This window comes from Nomascus leucogenys, chromosome 7b, assembly GCF_006542625.1.
Source record: "Nomascus leucogenys isolate Asia chromosome 7b, Asia_NLE_v1, whole genome shotgun sequence".
NCBI classification, from domain to species: Eukaryota; Metazoa; Chordata; class Mammalia; order Primates; family Hylobatidae; genus Nomascus; species Nomascus leucogenys.
The window spans coordinates 8,752,353-8,772,742 of NC_044387.1; the positions used below are offsets into that span (position 1 = coordinate 8,752,353).

Consider the following 20,390-nt stretch of genomic DNA (forward strand, 5'->3'; position numbering starts at 1 on the left):
GACTAACAAAGAGAGCATACACTCCTGCAGGAGAAACAAACACAAAAACAAGTCAGACAAGGCCAGGCGTAGTGGCTCACACCTGTAATCCCAGCACTTTGGGAGGCCAAGGCGGGTGTATCACTTGAGGTCAGGAGTTCAAGACCAGCCTGGCCAACATGGTGAAACCCCCTCTCTAGTAAAAAAATACGAAAAGTAGCCTGGCATGGAAGCACGTGCCTGTAGTCCCAACTACTCAGGAGGCTGAGGCAGGAGAATCGCTTGAACTCAGCAGGCACAGGTTGCAGTGAACTGAGATGGCATCACTGCACTCCACCCTGGGTGACAGAGTCAAACTCCATCTTGGAAAAAAAAAAACAAGTCAGACAAATGACCCTTATAATTGTGATAAATGATATAAATGAGAAATGCACAAATACATGAAAATGTATATGAGGATTTAACCCAGTGCGGGGGATCAGTAAAGCCTTCCATCAGCAAGTACCATTTAAGCTGAATCTGAAAGATAAGTAGGTAAAACTAGGTGAAGTGGGGAGAAGTATTCCAGGTACAGAGAACAACATTCTAGAAAATGAAAGTAAGCCAGAATGGTTGGGGGGAAAAAAAAGTCCAGAAATTACGTTTGAGAAGTAGTCACAAAAGACCACATAAGCTATGTTAAGGATTCTGGTACTTATGCTGGGATTCATGGTAAGTCACCAAAGTGCTCCAAATAATACATACTTTAACAAACAAGTAAAGAAATGCATGTCAGAACATTAAATATTAAAATTAAATAATGTGGAAAAAAGCCCAGAGGACCGTGGGAAATCAAATGAATCATCTAATCTAGCCTGGGGGCCCAGGGAAGGCTTCTATAAGAAGATATTTGAACCAAATCTTGAAGGATGAGAAGTTGGATGCGAGCCAACTTCTGGGCAGAGGAGTATATAAAGGCAGGAAAGCATGGTGTGTTCCTGGAGATGCATTTGGTTCAGTAAGGCTGAGTTAGGGTGGGGACAGATAGAGAAGTGAGAGATGAGGCTTGAGAGGTTAATAACGGTTAGACCATAAACAGCTTATGAGCATAGTGGGACCCCATCTCTACAAAAAAAAAAAGAAAGAAAAAAATTAAAATGCCTGGCAAGGTGGCGTGCACCTGTAACACCAGCTACTTGGGAGATTAAGGTGGGAGGATCACTTGAGGCCAGGAGTTCGAGGCCGCAGTGAGCTATAAACATGCCACTGTACTTCAGCCTGGGCAGTAGAACAGGAACCATCTTTAAAAATAACTAAATTAAATAAAATAAGAACTTATGAAGATATTGGGTTGTAAAATAAGTGAATAAGATTGATATAAGACAGAATATAAGACCCATAGCGCTTCAAGGGTCCAAAGGATGTGACTACATCCCTGGCTGAGGGGAGAGGGTTGGAAGGAAAGGCTCTAGAGAAGAGGTGACCTTTAAAGTGTTGTCTGAAAGAAGGTTAGCACTCCCCTTGACCACGATAAAAGAGGCCTTTGGGTCTGACAAACAAGCATAGGGTTAATTTTTTATTATTATTAAAAAAAAAAAAAAAAAAAAAGGCTGGCCGCGGTGGCTCACGCCTGTAATCCCAACACTTTGGGAGGCCGAGGCAGGCGGATCACAAGGTCAAGAGATAGAGACCATCCTGGCCAACATGGTGAAACCCCGTCTCTACTAAAAATACAAAAATTAGCCGGGCATGGTAGCACACGCCTGTAGTTCCAGCTACTCGGGAGGCTGTGGCTGGAGAATCACTTGAACCCGGGAGGCGGAGGTTGCAGTGAGCTGAGATCGTGCCACTGCACTCCAGCATGGTGAAAGAGCAAGACTCCATCTCAAAAAAAAAAAAAAAAAAAAAAAAAAAAGAGGTAGCATTTAAAACCGGGAATTCTGGCTGGGTGTGGTGGTTCATGCCTGTAATCCCAGCACTTTGGAAGTCCAAGGCACGTGGATCTCTTGAGCCCAGAAGTTGGAGACAAGCCTGGGCAATATGAGACCCAGACTCTACAAAAAAATTATTTTAATTAGCCAGGCATGGGCTGGGCACGGTGACTCATACCTGTAATCCCAGAACTTTGGGAGGCCAAGGTGGGCGAATCACTGGGTCAGGAGATGGAGACTGTCCTGGCTAACACAGTGAAACCCCGTCTCTACTAAAAATACAAAAAAATAGCTGGATGTGGTGGCACACGCCTGTAGTCCCAGCTACTCAGGAGGCTGAGGCAAGAGAATTGCTTGAACCTGGGAGGCGGAGGTTGCAGTGAGCCAAGATCGTGCCATTGCACTCCAGCCTGGGCGACAGAGCGAGACTCTGTCTCAAAAAAAAAAAAGAACGGGCGCGGTGGCTAACACCTGTAATCCCAGCACTTTGGGAGGCCCAGGCGGGCATATCCTGGGGAGGCCGAGACGGGCGGATCATGAGGTCAAGAGATTGAGACCATCCTGGCTAACATGGTGAAACCCCATCTCTATTAAAAATACGAAAAAAAGGCTGGGCACGGTGGCTCACACCTGTAATCCCAGCACTTTGGGAGGCCGAGGTGGGCGGATCATGAGGTCAGGAGATCGAGACCATCCTGGCTAACACGGTGAAACCCCGTCTCTACTTAAAAAAAATATATATGTATATAGATAGATATAGATATAGATATATATAGATATATAAAATTAGCCAGGCACTGTGGCGAGCGCCTGTAGTCCCAGTTACTCAGGAGGCTGAGGCAGGAGAATGGCGTGAACCTGGGAGGCGGAGCTTGCAGTGAGCGGAGATCATGCCATTGCACTCCAGCCTGGCCGGCAGAGCGAGACTCTGTCTCAAAAAAAAAAAAAAAATTAGCCGGGCATAGTGGCAGGCGCCTGTAATCTCAGCTACTCGGGAGACTGAGGCAGGAGAATGGCATGAACCCAGGAGGCGGAGCTTGCGGTGAGCTGAGATCACGCCACTGCACTCCAGCCTGGGCAACAGTGCAAGACTCCGTCAAAAAAGAAAAAAAAAAAAAATTGAGCCAGGCATAGCAGTGCAGGCTGTGGTCCCAGCTACTCAGTAGGCTGAGGTGGGAAGATCATTTAAGCCCTGGAGGTCAAGGATGCAGTGAGCTGTGATCCTGCCACTGCACTCCAGCCTGGGTGACAGAACAAGACCCTGTCTCAAAATAAATAAGTAAATAAAAATTTTAAAAAATAAAAGTGGGAATTCCCAGTATAACCAGTTGAGATTTCCCTCTGCTATGGTTAGGTGAGCTGTAGGACCGCCCAGGGCCTCACTCTAGGGCCTGTATTTGCACCCTTTTGTTCTATATGCACTAACTCCAATACTGCCCTGCTGCAAGTTACCACAGATACAGGCTGCTTCACACCTTGTGCTCTGGCCCGTGCTTCTGCCTTCCTCCTCTCCCCACAATTTAGGACTCAGTCCAGGCATCCTTTCCTTTAGGAAGCTTCTCCTGTCCCCTGCTCCCACCCTCTGCTGTGCACCTCCAAGATGGTACTCATCACACTAGACTCTAGTTGTTCATGTGTGTCTTCCACACTGGCCTGTGAGCTCCCCCAAGATAAAGCTTGGATTTGATCATCTCTGTGACCTCAGGGCCCAGCACAGGGCCTGTTATAGAACGAATGCTCACTATGTATGGCTAGGTCATTCATAACAGAGCTCCTGATCCAAATTTTGAAAAGAAGCTGCTGTCACCCGTAGACTATGCTTTTCTCTACGGTTTCTACCTGAGAACAGGCCCTCACCCAGGCACCAATCACAGTGCCCATCTGTTCTGTCCAAAATAAGAAATCTCCCTGCTTAGAACAGTTGATAGATCTTATGTATTTATGTAAAAAAATAGCAGGAGAGGACGTTGAAAGGGTATGTTGGGGCTTCTAAAGAGCCTCAAGTAACAAGCAGAGAAACCTAGTGCCATGGTTTGAATGTGTTCCCCAAAGTTCATGTGTTGGAAACTGAATCCCTGATGCAGTGGTACTGGGAGCTGGGACCTATGGGTGGTGTTTGGGTCATGAGTTTGGGGTTTGGGTTTGGACTCTCATAAATGAATTAATGCCATCACCATGGGAGTGGGTTTGTTATCATCAGAGTGGGCTCCTCATAAAAGGACAAGTTCAGGCCAGGCGCAGTGGCTTGCGCCTTTAATCCCAGCACTTGAGGAGGGCAAGGTGGGCGGATCACCTGAAATCAGGAGTTCGAGACCAGCCTGGCCAACATGGTGAAACCCCATTTCCACTAAAAATATAAAACTTGGCCGGATGTGGTGGCGGGCACCTGTAATCCCAGCTACTCAGGAAGCTGAGGCAGAAGAACCACTTGAACCCAGGAGGTAGAGGTTGCAGTGAGCTGAGAACACGCCACTGGACTCAAGCTGGGCAACAGAGCAAGGCTCTGTCTTGAAAAAAAAGAAAAAGAAAAAAGAAAAAAAAGGACAAGTTCAGTCCCCTCTAGCTTTTTCTCTTGCCCTCTCTTTGCCCCTCCATCATGGGATGACAGAGCAAGAGGGGATTCACCAATTGCCAGCCTCTTGATCTCGGACTTCCTAGGCTCCAGAACTGCAAACCAATAAATTTCTGAACCAGTAAGTTTTTCATTATAAATTACCTAGTCTCTTATAGCAGCATAAAATGCACTAAGACACCTAGGCTTTACCCTGGAGGACAGAGGGAACCATGGAAGACTTTCTGACTTAAGAAAGTGACAGGATGTGAGCTGTACAATGTAAAGATTAACTTGCCAGCAAATACAGGATGGATCAGGGCAGGCAGTAAAGGCAGAAAAAATTGCTGTCCCACTTTCCTTCCTATTTTCCTCCATAGGCAACATTCTTAAGATGTCATACCAACTCTAGGCATCTTTCACACTGTGTGCCTCTTATCTGTCAAACCTTGTGGCTTCTACCTTTTGCAAAACAGCAAACTTCCCCACTACTAGAGAACTCAATGTCTCAAGTCTTCTAGCAAAATGTCAAAAACTTATTCTCCCTTTTTTCTCCAGCCTCATGTCTTACCTAAGCAGTTAATCTGCAGCTCCTTTGTCTGGGCACCATCCAGGATGGAAAGGAAGAGGGGGAAAAGCTTCTCCCGGAAGTGTCCTGAAAGCATCTCAGCTGCCACTGGTGAGGAGTATAGCTTCCCATAAAGGTAACAGACAGAAGCTTGTATGCCCTCACTGGGGTATACTAAGCCTCTCAACAGATGCTCCATCAGGTTGCCTGTCCAGAAAACAACCAAGGAGCCAGAGGAAATCTCACAATGTCAACTGCTATATGAAACTCCAATCTATTATTCCTAACGGGGTAGTAATGGTAAGTCCCTATAATCCCCCACAATAAATACTTTCTGCATGCTTAATCTAAAGGGAAAACCAAACTGGGCACAGTGGCTCACACCTGTAATCTCAGCACTTGGGAAGGCCAAGGTGGAAGGATCACCTGAGGTCAGGAGTTCGAGACCAGCCTGGCCAACAAGGCGAGACCCAGCATCTACTAAAAATACAAAAATTAGCAGGGCATCCTGGCACAAGCCTGTAATCCCAGCTACTTGGGAAGCTGAGGCAGAAGAATCACTGGAACCCACGAGGCAGAGGTTGCACTGAGCTGAGATCATGCCACCACACTCCAGCCTGGGCAACAGAGCGAGACTCCATCTCAAAAAGAAAAAAGAAAAAAAAAGCCAGGTGCAGTGGCTCATTCCTGTAATCTCAGCACTTTGGGAGGCCAAGGTGGGAGGATCACTTGAGGCCAGCAGTTTGAGACCAACCTGTTCTACATAGTGAGATCTGGTCTCTAAAAAATAATAATAATTAGGCTGGGCACGGTGCCTCATGGCTGTAATCCCACCACTTTGGGAGGCCGAGGTGGGCAGATCACTTGAAGTCAGGAGTTCGAGACCAGTCTGGCCAACATGGCGAAACCCCACCTCTACTAAAAATACAAAAATTAGCCTGGTGTGGTGGTGGACGCTTATAATCCCAGCTACTCAGGAGGCTGAAGCAGGAAAATCACTTGAACCTGGCAGGCGGAGACTGCAGTAAGCCAAGATCATGCCACTTCACTCTAGCCTGGGTAACAGACTCTGTCTCAAAAAATAATAATTATTATTATTATTAATTTTTTTAAAAAGGGGAAACCAACTTAAAGAAGTTATTTACCCTTTGGTAAATCCTCTGAGAGATATTTATTTGCATTTCACTGATAGAAAAAAGTGCTTCTGTATTCCAGAATTCCTTCTTCCATCCAAAAGGAAGGTTCATAGTAGGTACTTAATTAATTTGTGTTAAAGAATGAATGGAGCCGGGCGCGGTGGCTCACACGTGTAATCCCAGCACTTTGGGAGGCTGAGGCGGGTCCAACACCAGGTCAGGAGATTGAGACCATCCTGGCTACCATGGTGAAACCCCGTCTCTACTAAAAATACAAAAAATTAGCCGGGCGTGGTGGCAGGCTCCTGTAATCCCAGCTACTCAGGAGGCTGAGGCAGTAGAATGGCGTGAACCTGGGAGGCAGAGCTTTCAGTGAGCCGAGATCCTGCCACTGCACTCCAGCCTGGGCGACAGAGCGAGACTCATCTCAGAAATAAATTAATAAATACATAAATAATGAATGGAAGGCCGGCGTGGTGGCTCGCGCCTGTAATCCCAGCACTTTGGGAGGCTGAGGCAGGTGGATCAACTGAGGTTGGGAGATAGAGACCAGCCTGGCCAACATGCAGAAATCCCATCTCTACTAAAAATACAAAATTAGTCCAGCGTGGTGGCACATGCCTGTAATCCCAGCTACTCGGGAGGCTGAGGCAGGAGAATCGCTTGAACCCGGGAGGTGGAGGTTGCAGTGAGTCGAGATTGTGCCATTGCACTCCAGCCTGGGCAACAAGAGCAAGACTCCGTCTCAAAAAAAAAAAAGAATGAATGGAAATAGTCCAAGAATAGAGTCAAGAAACTGACCTTTTTCAAATTGACCAACATACATTTTGCAGATGGGGAAACTGAAGGCTAGAGCAGGAAAGTAATGACTTCCCAGGTGTACAGAGTGAATGGGGCACCCAAATGGCAGTATGATAAAAGCAGGTAAAAGGGTAGTGGCAGCTCCTCCCACAGGTCACTCACCGTGCTCCATTACAAGCTCGTCTGCCACAGCAGGGATGGCATCCACCAACTTGCCAAGAAGGGTCAGGGTGGCCAGGCTGCCTCGCATGGAGGGCATGTTACACAGCTACAGAAAGTGAATATGCTCCATTCTGTCAGTTAGGATCAGGACGGATCTTCCACCAAAACTGATCTTGCCCTACCCACACCAATGCCTGTATTGCATGTGTCTCTCACCACAGTCAGCAATCAGCTTTTTTAGCTTAGTGTCCAACTCCCCCATTGGACTGGGAACTCCCAGAGGAAAGGGACTGAGTCTTCTCAGAGTCCTCAGTACCTAGCTCAGTGCATGTTTGTTAAACTGAATTAAAATCTGCATATTTTGCCTCCATAGAACCAGAAGTTGGAGGACAAAAGTTTGAAATGTCATAAAGACAGAACACTGACTCGATGTAAAAAAAAAAATTATTGTTGGCCAGGCGTGGTGGCTCACGCTGTAATCCCAGCACTTTGGGAGGCCGAGGCGGGCGGATCATGAGGTCAGGAGATCGAGACCATCCTGGCTAGCACAGTGAAACCCCGTCTCTACTAAAAGTACAAAAAATTAGCCGGGCGTGGTGGCAGGCGCCTGTAGTCCCAGCTACTCAGGAGGCTGAGGCAGGAGAATGGCGTGAACCCGGGAGGCGGAGCTTGCAGTGAGCCGAGATCGCGCCACTGCACTCCAGCCTGGGAAACAGTGAAAGACTCCGTCTCAAAAAAAAAAAAAAAAAATTACTGTTATCATAGTTATTATAGTTACTATTACTGAACATTCTCTATATACTAGGCACTATGCTTCATGCTTTACAGGGAGAGTCAATAGTCCATATTTTACCTTTTTTATTGACTAGCTAGTCATACCACTTTTGGCAAGATTCTTAACTCTGGTGGGAAATAATAATAGTAACAGCTTTATAGGGTTGTTGATAGGGCTGAATGAGATACTACATATAAACCACCTAATACAATGCCTACCCTATAGAAAGTGCTCAATAAATGTTAAGTGGCATCATCTCATCATAATCATAAACACTGATATATATAATTATAAATTCAATCTGATATATTAATCTTATGTAAAATAACTATAATGATATAATTGAAATATAATTTATAATGAAATGTTGCTCTTGATGGTTTTAACAAGATAAACATTTGTCTTCCTTCTACAAATTAAAAAAAAAGTTATTATGATATTATTCCTCAGTCTTAAATACAACACAAAAGCTGCTCTTTAACTGATTTTCTTTTTTTTAGATGGAATCTTGCTTTGTCACCCAGGCTGGTGTGCAGTGGTACGATCTCAGCTCACTGCAAACTCCACCTCCTGAGTTCATGCAATTCCCCTGCCTCAGCCTCCCCAGTAGCTGGGATTACAGGCATGCACTACCACGCCCAGATAATTTTTCTATTTTTTTGTATTTTTAGTAGAGATGGGGTTTCATCATAATGGCCAGGCTGATCTTGAACTCCTGACCTCAAGTGATCCACCCACCTCAGCCTCCCAAAGTGCTGGGATTACAGGTGTGAGCCATCATGCATAGCTAACTGATTTCTTTGACTACACTGAAGAAAGCAGATTAAACATACCATATCCACTCAATGCTTACCTCAGATAGAAGCAAACGCCTTCAGTACAAACTAAGCTGATAGAACCAAACACCTTCAGTACTAAGTAATGTATACAATTCAGAATTAGATAAAACCACCAAAACAAGACATAGAGAACATATTTCCTTGACAAATTCATCAAGGAAATCTGTATTATAATTAGGAAGTCACAGAAAATGGACCATGGGATGATTATGCCAGAAAGATGGCACTTCATTGCATGGAGGTAACATGGAGATTGAAAGGGGAAAGAAGAAAGCTGTAAAGAACACTGGAGCAGGATCAGTGGACCCAGGCCTTAGCTCTGACTCTGCCACCAACTCGGTGACCTCAGGAAAGCTCCTTTTCCTCCCTGGACTTCAATCTCTCATTTATTCAAAGAACGGTTGGCCCAGCTCTGACATCTGAGGATTCTGAGAGACCTCAAGAACCCATAGCTATTTACTGACCTCTTTGTGGCACTCATCCAGCAGGCAATGGATGGTCTGCTCCAGCTTCAGCTGCGTTGTGAGCTGAATAAGGACTGAACAGACACAATAGTATTACTAACCAGGAGGCACCCCCAACCCAGAGTCCACCTTCCATGGCCCTTCTACTCAATCAGTGCAGGGTAGTGATTTGCCTGGGCTAATTGGTATTATTCTTTTCTATTTCTTCCATTTAACTATGTGTGCACAGGCCAGGCGCAGTGGCTCACGTCTATAATCCCAGAACTTTGGGATGCCAAGGCAGGCGGATCACCTGAGGTGAGGAATTTGAGACCAGCCTGACCAATATGGAGAAACCCCGTCTCTACTGGAAAAACAAAATTAGCTGGGCATGGAGGTGCATGCCTGTAATCCCAGCTACTCAGGAGGCTGAGGCAGGAGAATTGCTTGAACCCGGGAGGCAGAGGTTGTGGTGAGCCGAGATCGCGCCATTGCATTCCAGCATGGGCAACAAGAGCAAAAACTGTCTCAAAAACAAAACAAAACAAAACAAAACAAAAAAACAACTATGTGTACACATCTAAACTAAAGGAGTTCTGGCTTCTGTTTTTTTTTTTTTCTTTTGATTTTGCTTTTGCTTTGTTTAGAGACAGGGTCATCCAGGCTAAAGTGCAGTGGTATGATCATAGCTCACTGCAGCCTTGAACTCCTGGGCTCAAGCAATCCTCCCACTCAGCCTCTCAAGCAGCTGGGACTACAGGTACATGCCACCATGCCTGGCTAATTTTTTAATTTTTTTTGTAGAGACAGGGTCTGTATTGCCCAGGGTAATCTCAAATGCCTGGGCTTTAGCAATCCTCCTGCCTGTCTCCCAAAGTGCTGGGATTATAGGTGTGAGTCACCATGCCTGGCCTTCTTTGTTTTGTATCAGTGGTTCTCAACTCAGGCTGCACATTAGACTCACCTAGGAAGCTTTAAAAAAATTCTAATGCCCAGCCGGGCTCGGTGGCTCATGCCTGTAATCCCAGCACTTTGGGAGCCCGTGATGGGCGGATCACGAGGTCAAGAGATCGAGACCATCCTGGCTAACACGGTGAAACCCCGTCTCTGCTAAAAATACAAAAAAAAATTAGCCAGGTATGGTGGTGGGCGTCTGTGGTCCCAGCTACTCGGGAGGCTGAGGCAGGAGAATGGCATGAACCCGGGGGGCGGAGCTTGTAGTGAGCCGAGATCCTGCCACTGCACTCCAGCCTGGGTGACAGAGCGAGACTCTGTCTCAAAAAAAAAAAAAAAAAAAACTAATACCCAAGTCCCACCCCAGACCAACTGAACGTCTAAGGGAAAAGCCCAATATATTGTTTAATGTGAATATATATATATATATATATTGCTCCACACACACATATCTATTTCTATTTAAATATACTTAAATATATTTAAATGTTTTATACTTTAAAATATTTTTCTAAATATAAAATTCTAGTGTATTTCTAAAGTTCTCCAGGTAAGTCTATTGTGAAGCCAGGTTTGAAAACTGCTTTTGGGCCAGGCGCAGTGGCTCATGCCTGTAATCCCAGCACTTTGGGAGGCCGAGATGCGCGGATCACGAGGTCAGGAGTTCGAGATCATCCTGGCTAACATGGTGAAACCCCATCTCTAGTAAAAATACAAAAAAATTAGCCAGGCATGATGGCGGGTGCCTGTAGTCCCAGCTACTTGAGAGGCTGAGGCAGGAGAATGGCGTGAACCTGGAGGTGGAGCTTGCAGTGAGCCGAGATCGCGCCACTGCACTCCAACCTGGGCAACAGAGCGAGACTCTATCTCAAAAAAAAAAAAAAAAAAAAAAAAAGCCAGGCACGGTGGCTCATGTCTATAATCCCAGCACTTTGGGAGGCCGAGGCAGACGGATCCAAGGTCACGAGACCATCCTGGCTAACATGGTGAAACCCCGTCTCTAGTAAAAAAAATAAATAAATACAAAAAATTAGCCTGACGTGGTGGCAGGCGCCTGTAGTCCCAGCTACTCGGGAGGCTGAGGCAGGAGAATGGCGTGAACCCGGGAGGCAGAGCTTGCAGTGAGCCGAGATCGTGCCACTGCACTCCAGCCTGGGCGACAGAGCAAGACTCCGTCCCAAAAAAAAAAAAAAATTAGTCAGGTGTGGTGGCACACACCTGTAATCTCGGCTACTCAGGAGGCTGAGGCAGGAGAATCACTTGAACCCAGGCGGCGGAAGTTGCAGTGAGCGGAGATCACGCCAATGCACTCCAGCCTGGGCGACAAAGTGAGACTCTGTCTCAAAAAGTAAACAAATGAACAAACAAAAAACAGAAGAAAGGCAAGGCAGGACCACAAGCTCTGAGGAAGATTAGTCATCCACTTCCTCTCCCTGCCCACTATCCAGAAATTCCATCCTCATGAGAATCCTTATTAGGAGAGGAGACACACCCAGGTTTTACTGGAATGGGAGCTATGTATTCAGCCTCTCTTGTTTAAGCCACACTGCCCCAGACTGTAACGATCCTGGTGCAACCTTGTTTGCATCACGTATGAAAGCAAATCTTACATGGATTTCTATCTTCTGAGGATTCAGGTGGCTCACGGGCCATGCCCGCACTTCTGGTGTTCCTAGCTACCCTGCGGATCACGAGGTCAAGAGATCAAAACCATCCTGGCCAAAATGGTGAAACCGTGTCTCTACTAAAAATACAAAAATTGGCCGTGCTTGGTGGCAGGCGCCTGTAATCCCAGCTACTCAGGAGGCTGAGGCAGAAGAATCACTTGAACCCGGGAGGCGGAGGTTGCAGTGAGCCAAGATTGCGCCACTACATTCCAGCCTGGGCAACAGAGTAAAACTCTGTCTCAAAAAAAGAAAAAAGGCTGGGCGCGGTGGCTCACGCCTGTAATCCCAGCACTTTGGGAGGCTGAGGCGGGCGGATCACGAGGTCAGGAGATCGAGACCATCCTGGCTAACAAGGTGAAACCCTGTCTCTACTAAAAATACAGAAAATTAGCCGGGTGTGGTAGCGGGCGCCTGTAGTCCCAGCTACTCGGGAGGCTGAGGCAGGAGAATGGCATGAACCTGGGAGGCGGAGCTTGCAGTGAGCCAAGATTGGGCCACTGCACTCCAGCCTGGGCGACAGACCGAGACTCCGTCTCAAAAAAAAAAAAAAGAAAAAAAAAGAAATATTGGTGACAATGACGCCTGGAGAAGATGGGCCTTTCAGAGGGAGCATAAAGTGGGAAGACACTTGTCTCTTGTGTGAATGCTCCCTAAAGAACATCTATTACAGAAGAGATTCTCAGTAACCAGGTAGTCAAAATGGCACATTTTTTGAATGTTAATCCACCTCTTTCCCTCGCCATCAAGTGCTTATTCAGTGGATCCATGTACAAGGTGGCTATGGTGGCAGAGCTGGAGGCTATGAGCTGGGCGCAACAACACGGACTTTCCCTTGTCAAGGCTAAATTGATAACTGCTATGACTGAGTGCCTAACCTGCCAACAGCAAATGGAGAGTCAGAGATTTGTCCTCACTGGAATAAACACGTATTCTGAATACAGACTTGCCTTCCCAAACCATAATGCTTCTGCCAAAAACACCTTTGTAAGCTTACAGAATGGCTTATTCAGTATCATGGTATTCTGCGCAACATCACTTGGATTAAGGAACTCATTTCACAAAAGAAGTGAGGCAATGGGCTCACACCCATAAAATTCACTGCTCTTATCCCATACTCTATCATCTGGAACCACCTGACCCAACAGAATGTGGAATGGCCTATGAAGACTCAGTTATTCCACCATCTGAAAGACACCACTCTGAACGGATAGGGTTCTATCCTACATGTGATATATATTTTGATGCAGTGATCAACATTAGGTGCTGTCTTACCCACAGTAGAATACATGGGTCAGAGAATCAAGGGGTAAAGTGGGAGTCATTTCCCTATTACACTTACTAACCCACTTGCAGAATTTTTGTATCCTATAATAGCTCACTAGGGCCTCCATAATAAAATACCACAGACTGCATGGCTTAAACAACAGAAATTTATTTTCTCACAGTTCTTGAGGTTGAAAGCCCAAGACCAAAGTGCCAGCAGATTTGGTTTCTTCTGAGGCCTCTCTTCCTGGCTTGCAGATAGCTACCTTCTCACTGTGCCCTCACATGGTCTTTGCTTGGTGCATACACACCCCTGGTGTCTCTCTGTGTGTGTTCAAATTTCCTCTTCTTATAAGGATACTAGTCAGATTGGATTAGGGTCCATCCTAATTGCCTCATTTTAGCTTAATCAACTTTTTAAAGGCCCTATCCCCAAATACACTCACATTCAGAGGTTCTGAGAGTTAGAGCTTCAACATATAAATTTGCCGGGGGTGGGGGGTACATATAAATTTAGCCCACCATATATCCTATCCTGCAACTTTGGGCTCTGCTAAAGATCTTAGTTCCTAAGGAAAGAATGCTTCCGTGAGAGGTCACACAATGGTTTCATTGAATTAGAAGTTGTGACTATCATCTGGCCATTTTGAGTGCCTCATGTCATTCAACCAACAGGCAAATAAGGGATTATTCTACCACCTGGAATGAGTGATCCCAATATCCAGGGGAAACTCAGTTGCCACTAACAATAATGGCAAGGAGGACTATGTGTGGAACCAGGTATTCTCTGGGGCTCTTCGTACTAGTCTCATATTCAATAGTAAAAGTTAATGAAAAACATCAGCAACCAAAAAAAAAGGAAGAGCCACTAAAGATTCAGAACTTTCAGAAGAAGAAGAGGTGAGAACAACCCCGGACCGACCAAAGCCCGTGTGCCGCTGCATCCCGCGCACAGCGCATACATCCCACTGCCGTCGCTGCTGCCACCATGCCCAAGACAAAGGCTGAAGGGGATGCTAAAAGAGATAAAGCCAAGGTGAAGGACGAACCACAGAGAAGATCCACAAGGTTGTCTGCAAAATCTGCTCCTCCAAAGCCACAGCCCAAGCCTTAAAAGGCCCCTGCAAAGAAGAGAAGGTCCCCAAAGGGAAAAAGGGAAAAGTGGATGCTGGCAAGGAAGGGAATAACCCTGCAGAAAATGGAGATGCCAAAACAGACCAGGCACAGAAAGCCGAAGGTGCTGGAGATGCCAAGTGAAGTGTGTACATTTTTGATAACTGTGTACTTCTGGTTACTGTACAGTTTGAAATACTATTTTTTATCAAGTTTTATAAAAATGCAGAATTTTTTTTAAGCTATGTTGTTAGCACACAGAACACTTCACTGTTATATTTTGGGGAAGGGGCCTATGTCACTAATAGAATGTCTCCACAGCTGGATTGATGTGGGGAAACATCTTTCCCTTCTAGTTTTGAGAGACTTCCTCTTGGCTCCCAGGAGGAGGGATTCCCTGACTTTGACACACGTGGCCACTTTGGCACAAAAGCCTTGTGGTATGGAAAAACAAATTCGTTTTTATGTCCTCTTCTCCCTCTCCACCTTTCAGCATAGATTTAACTCCCTTAAGACCCAGACATCTGTTGGGACCTGACCTCTAGTCATTGGTTACCAGTGTGTCAGGCAATCTAGACTTTCCAGTGATGCCACTGAGATGGCACCTGTCAAAAGAGTAGTGGCTCCATTTTTAGATTGTGGATCTTCAGATAAATTCTGCCATTTTCATTTCACTTCCTGAAAGTCAGGGTCGGCTTGTTTAAAGTTGTTAAACAACATGCTAAATGTGAAATGTCAACCCTCACTCTAAACTTTCCCTGTGAGCATCAGATGAAGACTTCATTGGGTTTTACAGTGGCTTTCCGATTTTTGGTAGTCCATTGAAGATGGGAGTTTGAAAGTTGTTGTGTACTGTTAACGACTGTCTGCCCATGTCCTGCCTGAAATACCATGACTGTTTACGGAAAGTATCTTTAATAAAGCTGGACACAGTTTGGCTTGGAAAAAAAAAAAGATTCAGACCTTTCAGGAATGAAGATGTGAGTCACCCTACCATGTAAAAACCCTGACCAGTTGAGACTCCGGTTGAAGGCAAAGGATACATAGAACAAACACCATTAAGAAGGAAATTATAAATATTAACTATATCCTTGTGACCAGTTATGAAAATGAAGATTGTAATATATTTCTGTATATTAACTGTTTTCTTCTCTCTCCTTTTTTCCGTATTGTTTGTACACGTTTTGGTGGAGGTTAGCTTTAAAATTTAGTCTTTAGGTAACAGAATATTCATATAGGATTGTGATTGAATTTAAAAATAAATTATTAACCTCCTTATGTTGGGGACAAATTGACAATGGCTTAGTCTGTATGAAGTATATGAATGAAGGATAGTTACATCTTGTTAGGTAAAAAAACAAGATGTTTTTGTTCTATGGGAGTTCAAATATGTGGAGAAGGGTGTTTGGACACCAAGTAGCCAAAGGAATGGACCAAACCAATTATTACACTATTGTCTTTGAGCTCCAAAACCCACCCTGTAATCTGCCTTGGAATACTGACTGGACTCTGCAAATCACATTTTTGCTTTGCTAGCTGAACCTCATTAAGCTCTGTCAATAATGAGCACTAGAAAGAGATGGCAAGGCTGTAGGAAGAAGGGATTTGCTCCTTCCTCTGTTTCCTATGGGTTTCCTGTCTGCTTCTCATTCATATAAGTCTTCTCATTCATGGAAGTATCCCCTTAACACTTTTTTTTTTTAAGAGACAGTCTTGCTACGTTGCCCATGTTGGACTTGAACTCCTGAGCTCAAGTGATCCTCTCACCTCAATCTCCTGAGTAGCTAGGACCACAGACCCACACAATTCAGGTGCCTGGCACCTTAGCACTTCTTTATCCTGGCAGTGGCAGTGCCATTCTATGACAGCAACTGAATCCAGCCTGCAGTTTTTCCAGAACCACCTTCATTGCATCTCTCCTCCTCCAGAGACAACAGTATTATCTAGTCAGTACCACTCAGAGGTCTGAGTTTCATAAGCAGGCCCTTCCTCCAAACTTCTAGGTTTTAACCATTCCAGCCTCTTTCCTTGGTTCCCCCAGCCCCAGTGAGGGAGTTGTTTTCTATAATTGCTATCTCCATGAAAATTTGGTTGTTCTCTTTTTCTTCAGTTACCTACTTAACCAACATTATATTTTAATTGAGACGGGATCTCACTGTATCACCCAGGCTGGAGTGCAGTGGTGCAATCTCAGCTCACTGCAACCTCCACCTCCCGGGTTCAAGTGATTCTCCCGCCTCTGCCTCCCGAGTAGCTGGGATTACAGGTGCCCAACACCATGCCCGGCTAATTTTTTTTTTTTTTTTGGTAGAGATGGGGTTTCACCATGTTGGCCAGGCTGGTCTCGAACTCCTGACTTCAAGTGATCCACCGGCCTAAGCCTCCCAAAGTACTGGGATTACAGGCGTGAGCCACTGCGCCCGGCCTACTTAATCATTCTTTAAAGTTTTTTTCTATTCAAATAATTGGTGCCACGGTTTCTATTTCCTGACTGAATCCTAACTAGTACAATTCTCACTCTCTCTGCAAGAATTCTCGCATACCAGCGCTCTTACCTTCTTTCTCTACAAACACTTTATAGGTAAACCCATGCACTTCAACAATTTTTGGTTTTTTCTTTTTTTTTTTTTTTTAAGAGAAAGGGGTCTCACTTTGTCATCCACGCTAGAGTGCAGTGGGATGATAACTCACTGTCACCCCAAACTCCTGGACTCAAGGGATCCTCCCACCTCAGCCTCCCAAGTAGCTAGGACTACAGGCATGTGGTCCCACGCTCAGTCCACTTCAACAGTTTTAACCACCATCTGTGTGCACACAACTTTCAATGAACCAATATGAGATGTACTAAAAAAGAGTTTTGTATGTGCCTTTGTAATAGCACTCATCAACTCTAGTTATTTACCTGTCAGTCAATCTCTTCTCCAGATTGTAAGCTCCTAGAGGACAGGGACCATGTCTTATCTATCTATGTATCCGTAGTGCCTGATCCAGTATCCAGCACAGAGTAGACACCCAAGGAAAAAATGTAAGGCCAGGAATGGTGACTCACGCCTATAATCCCAGCACTTTGGGAAGCCAAGGCGGGAGGATTGCTTGAGAATAGCCATTTGAGACCAGCCTAGTCAATATGGTAAGCCCCTGTCTCAATGAAAAGAAATTTTTTTAGCCAGTCATGGTAGTGCACACCTATAAGTCCCAGATACTCGGGAGGTTGAGGCAGGAAGATTGCTTGAACCCAGCAGTTCAAGGCTGCAGTGATTGTACCACTGCACTCCAGCCTGGGCGACAGAATAAGGCCATGTCTCAACAAAAAGAAGAAAGAGAGAGAAAGAAAGAAATATTGGGTCGGGTGCAGTGGCTCATGCCTGTAATCCCAGCACTTTGGGAGGCTGAGGCAGGCAGATCACCTGAGGTCGGGAGCTCGAGACCAGCTTAGCCAGCATGATGAAACCCTGTCTCTACTCAAAATACAAAAATTAGCTGGGAGTGGTGGCAGATGCCTGTAATCCCAGCTACTCGGGAAGCTGAGGCAGGAGAACCGCTTGAACCCGCGAGGCAGAGGTTGCAGTGAGCTGAGATTGCGCCACCGCACTCCAGCCTGGGCAACAGAGCAAGATTCCATCTCAAAAAAAAAAAAAAAAGTAAAAAACAAATGTTGAATTAGTGATTGAAAACTAATGGGGTTCCTCTTATCTGTGTCTAAACAGACAATTTCGCCAAGGTCTCAAGTAACCAGTGCTGCAATTCAGACTAATACTTTCATCTTCAAGTGCTAGATACAAGGTTTGAACTTACCTTCAATACAGAGGTCTGTCACACTCCCATCTTCCATGCTGCCTAATAGTCCTTGGAGCAGAGGGAGGTAAGAAAGGGGTGGTTAGGCAGGGCGCGGTGGCACACACCTGTATCCCAGCAATTTGGGAGGCCAAGGTGGCAGATTACCTGAGGTCAGGAATTCAAGAAAAGCCTGACCAATATGGCGAAACCCTCTCTCTACTAAAAATACAAAAGTTAGCCGGGAGTAGTGGCCTGTGCCTGTAGTCCCAGCTACTCAGGAGGCTGGGGCAGGAGAATCACTTGAACCCAGGAGGCAGAGATTGCAATGAGCTGAGACTGCACCACTGCACTCCAGCCTGGGCGACACAGACTGTCTCAAGAAAAAAAAAAAGGGAGTGGTTAACAGTTCTCTTCAAAGAGAAATAGACCCACACAGGCACACTGTAAATTCTAAGTCTAAAAGCAGCTATAAACAATGTTCCAGCTAAATTCTACTCTCAACACCAAACACTTTGACTTTCAATGACCTGCCCAGGCTTTAAAAAGATAACAAATGGCCGGGCGCCGTGGCTCACGCCTGTAATCCCAGCACTTTGGGAGGCTGAGGCAGGTGGATCGCGAGGTCAGGAGATCGAGACCATCCTGGCTAACACGGTGAAATCCCATCTCTACTAAAAATTCAAAAAATTAGCCGGGCGTGGTGACAGGCACCTGTAGTTCCAGCTACTCGGGAAGCTGAGTCAGGAGAATGGCATGAACCCGGGAGGCGGAGCTTGAAGTGAGCCAAGATCACGCCACCGCACTCCAGTCTGGGTGACAGAGCAAGACTCCATCTCAAAAAAAAAAAAAAGATAAGAATTGTGGCCAGGTGCAGTGGCTCATGCCTGTAATCCTAGCACTTTGGGAGGCCAAGGCAGGTGGATCACCTGAGGTTGGGAGTTCGAGACCAGCCTGGCCAACATGGCAAAACCCCATCTCTACTAAAAATGCAAAAATTAGTTGGGCATGGTGTTACATGCCTGTAATCCCAGCTACTCGGGAGGCTGAGACAGGAGAATTGCTTGAACCCAGGAGGCGGAGGTTGCAGTGAGCTGAGATCACGCCACTGCACTCCAGCCTAGGCGAAAGAGCGAACACCATCTCAAAAAAAAAAAAAGGTAAGAATTGTCAATGTGGTACAGCAAAAAAAAACCCCATGTGCTCTGGTGTCTATGACAGACCTGGGATAAAATTCTAGTTCTGTCACTTGTTAGCATGAATTCCCTGAAGCTTGGAGATCATCCTAGCTCCCTTAAAAACTGTCTTGGCAGTTAAAAGCCTGAAAAGTCTCTGGCACAGAAAAGCAATCAATACAAGTTAGCTGCCTTCCTCCCTGAAAGGGCTCATTCCATTGGACATTATCGTCATATTAAAAGAAAGAACATCAGATAAAATTTAATCTATCATACTTCACACATGAAGATATTAAGGCACAGGAGAGGGAAAGTAACTTGAGCAGGGTCATACCTAGGTCAGCAGACTCCATTCTGCTCCTGTACAAAGACCATGTATACTGGACTCTTTGAAGAATTTTATTTTTATTGAGACGGAGTCTTGCTCTGTCACCCAGGCTGGAGTGTGGTGGCACGAACTGGTCTCACTGCAACCTCCGCCTCCAGGGTTCAAGCAATTCTCATGCCTCGGCCTCCCAAGTAGCTGGGACTACAGGCATGCGCCACCACACTGAGCTAATTTTTGTTATTTTTAGTAGAGATGGGGGTTTTACCATGTTGACCAGGCTAGTTTCTAACTCCTGACCTCAAGTGATCTACCCACCTCAGCCTCCCAAAGTGCTGGGACTACAGGCATGAGCCACCACGCCCAGCCAACATTTCCCATTTTCATCTTCTTACTTTTACTAACTTCTTGGCTCTAGTAAAGTCAGTTACTGTAAAATGCATCTTGGATCTTAGAAAAAGGGCCATTTCTACATCATTATGACAAAACAATTTGCTAATAAAGTATTACAATACAAAAAATCTAAATAATCTAAGATCATTTTTCCAAGAGCCCAAAAGCAGATATACATACTATACATTCAAAACTCATGTCAAATTTCCCTCTTAATCTTACCAAAAAGCACACTTATGAAGTGGATGCAGACTCTCTGATCCTGAGACACCAGTTGCGTGACCAGGGAGGTATGCCTCACGAGGGCATCTTGGAAGCAGGACAACATGTGCTTCTTGCGCACTAACTTGAAGCAAATGAAGAAAAATATTCAATAGCAACCAAACTTTGGCTATTCTGAATCCAACAACCGTAATTTCCAAATACAATTACAAGATGATACAAGGGATCATTTAAACTATGGTAAGATCCATACTCCTTCAAGGGAGGTTGGAAAAGGATATCATTTACACAGAGGAATCCATGTATTCATACAGAAAATTATACATGAGCTAAGGTTCCT

At 45.4% G+C, this 20,390-nt stretch overlaps 1 protein-coding gene and 1 pseudogene across 1 annotated transcript in view; one reads left to right on the forward strand and one right to left on the reverse strand.

Moving 5' to 3' along the window:
* Nucleotides 1–20,390, reverse strand: part of MEI1 (meiotic double-stranded break formation protein 1) — a 101,688-nt gene that overhangs the window by 77,063 nt on the left and 4,235 nt on the right. The window contains exons 2-6 of the mRNA XM_030815192.1: nt 20,051–20,174; nt 17,957–18,007; nt 9,186–9,259; nt 7,108–7,213; nt 5,012–5,215 (exon numbers count right to left, since the gene is read on the reverse strand). Of these exons, the coding sequence (XP_030671052.1) occupies nt 5,012–5,215; nt 7,108–7,213; nt 9,186–9,259; nt 17,957–18,007; nt 20,051–20,174 (559 nt within the window). The remainder of the gene's footprint in view (nt 1–5,011; nt 5,216–7,107; nt 7,214–9,185; nt 9,260–17,956; nt 18,008–20,050; nt 20,175–20,390) is intronic.
* Nucleotides 1,450–1,538, forward strand: LOC115836175 (annotated as a pseudogene).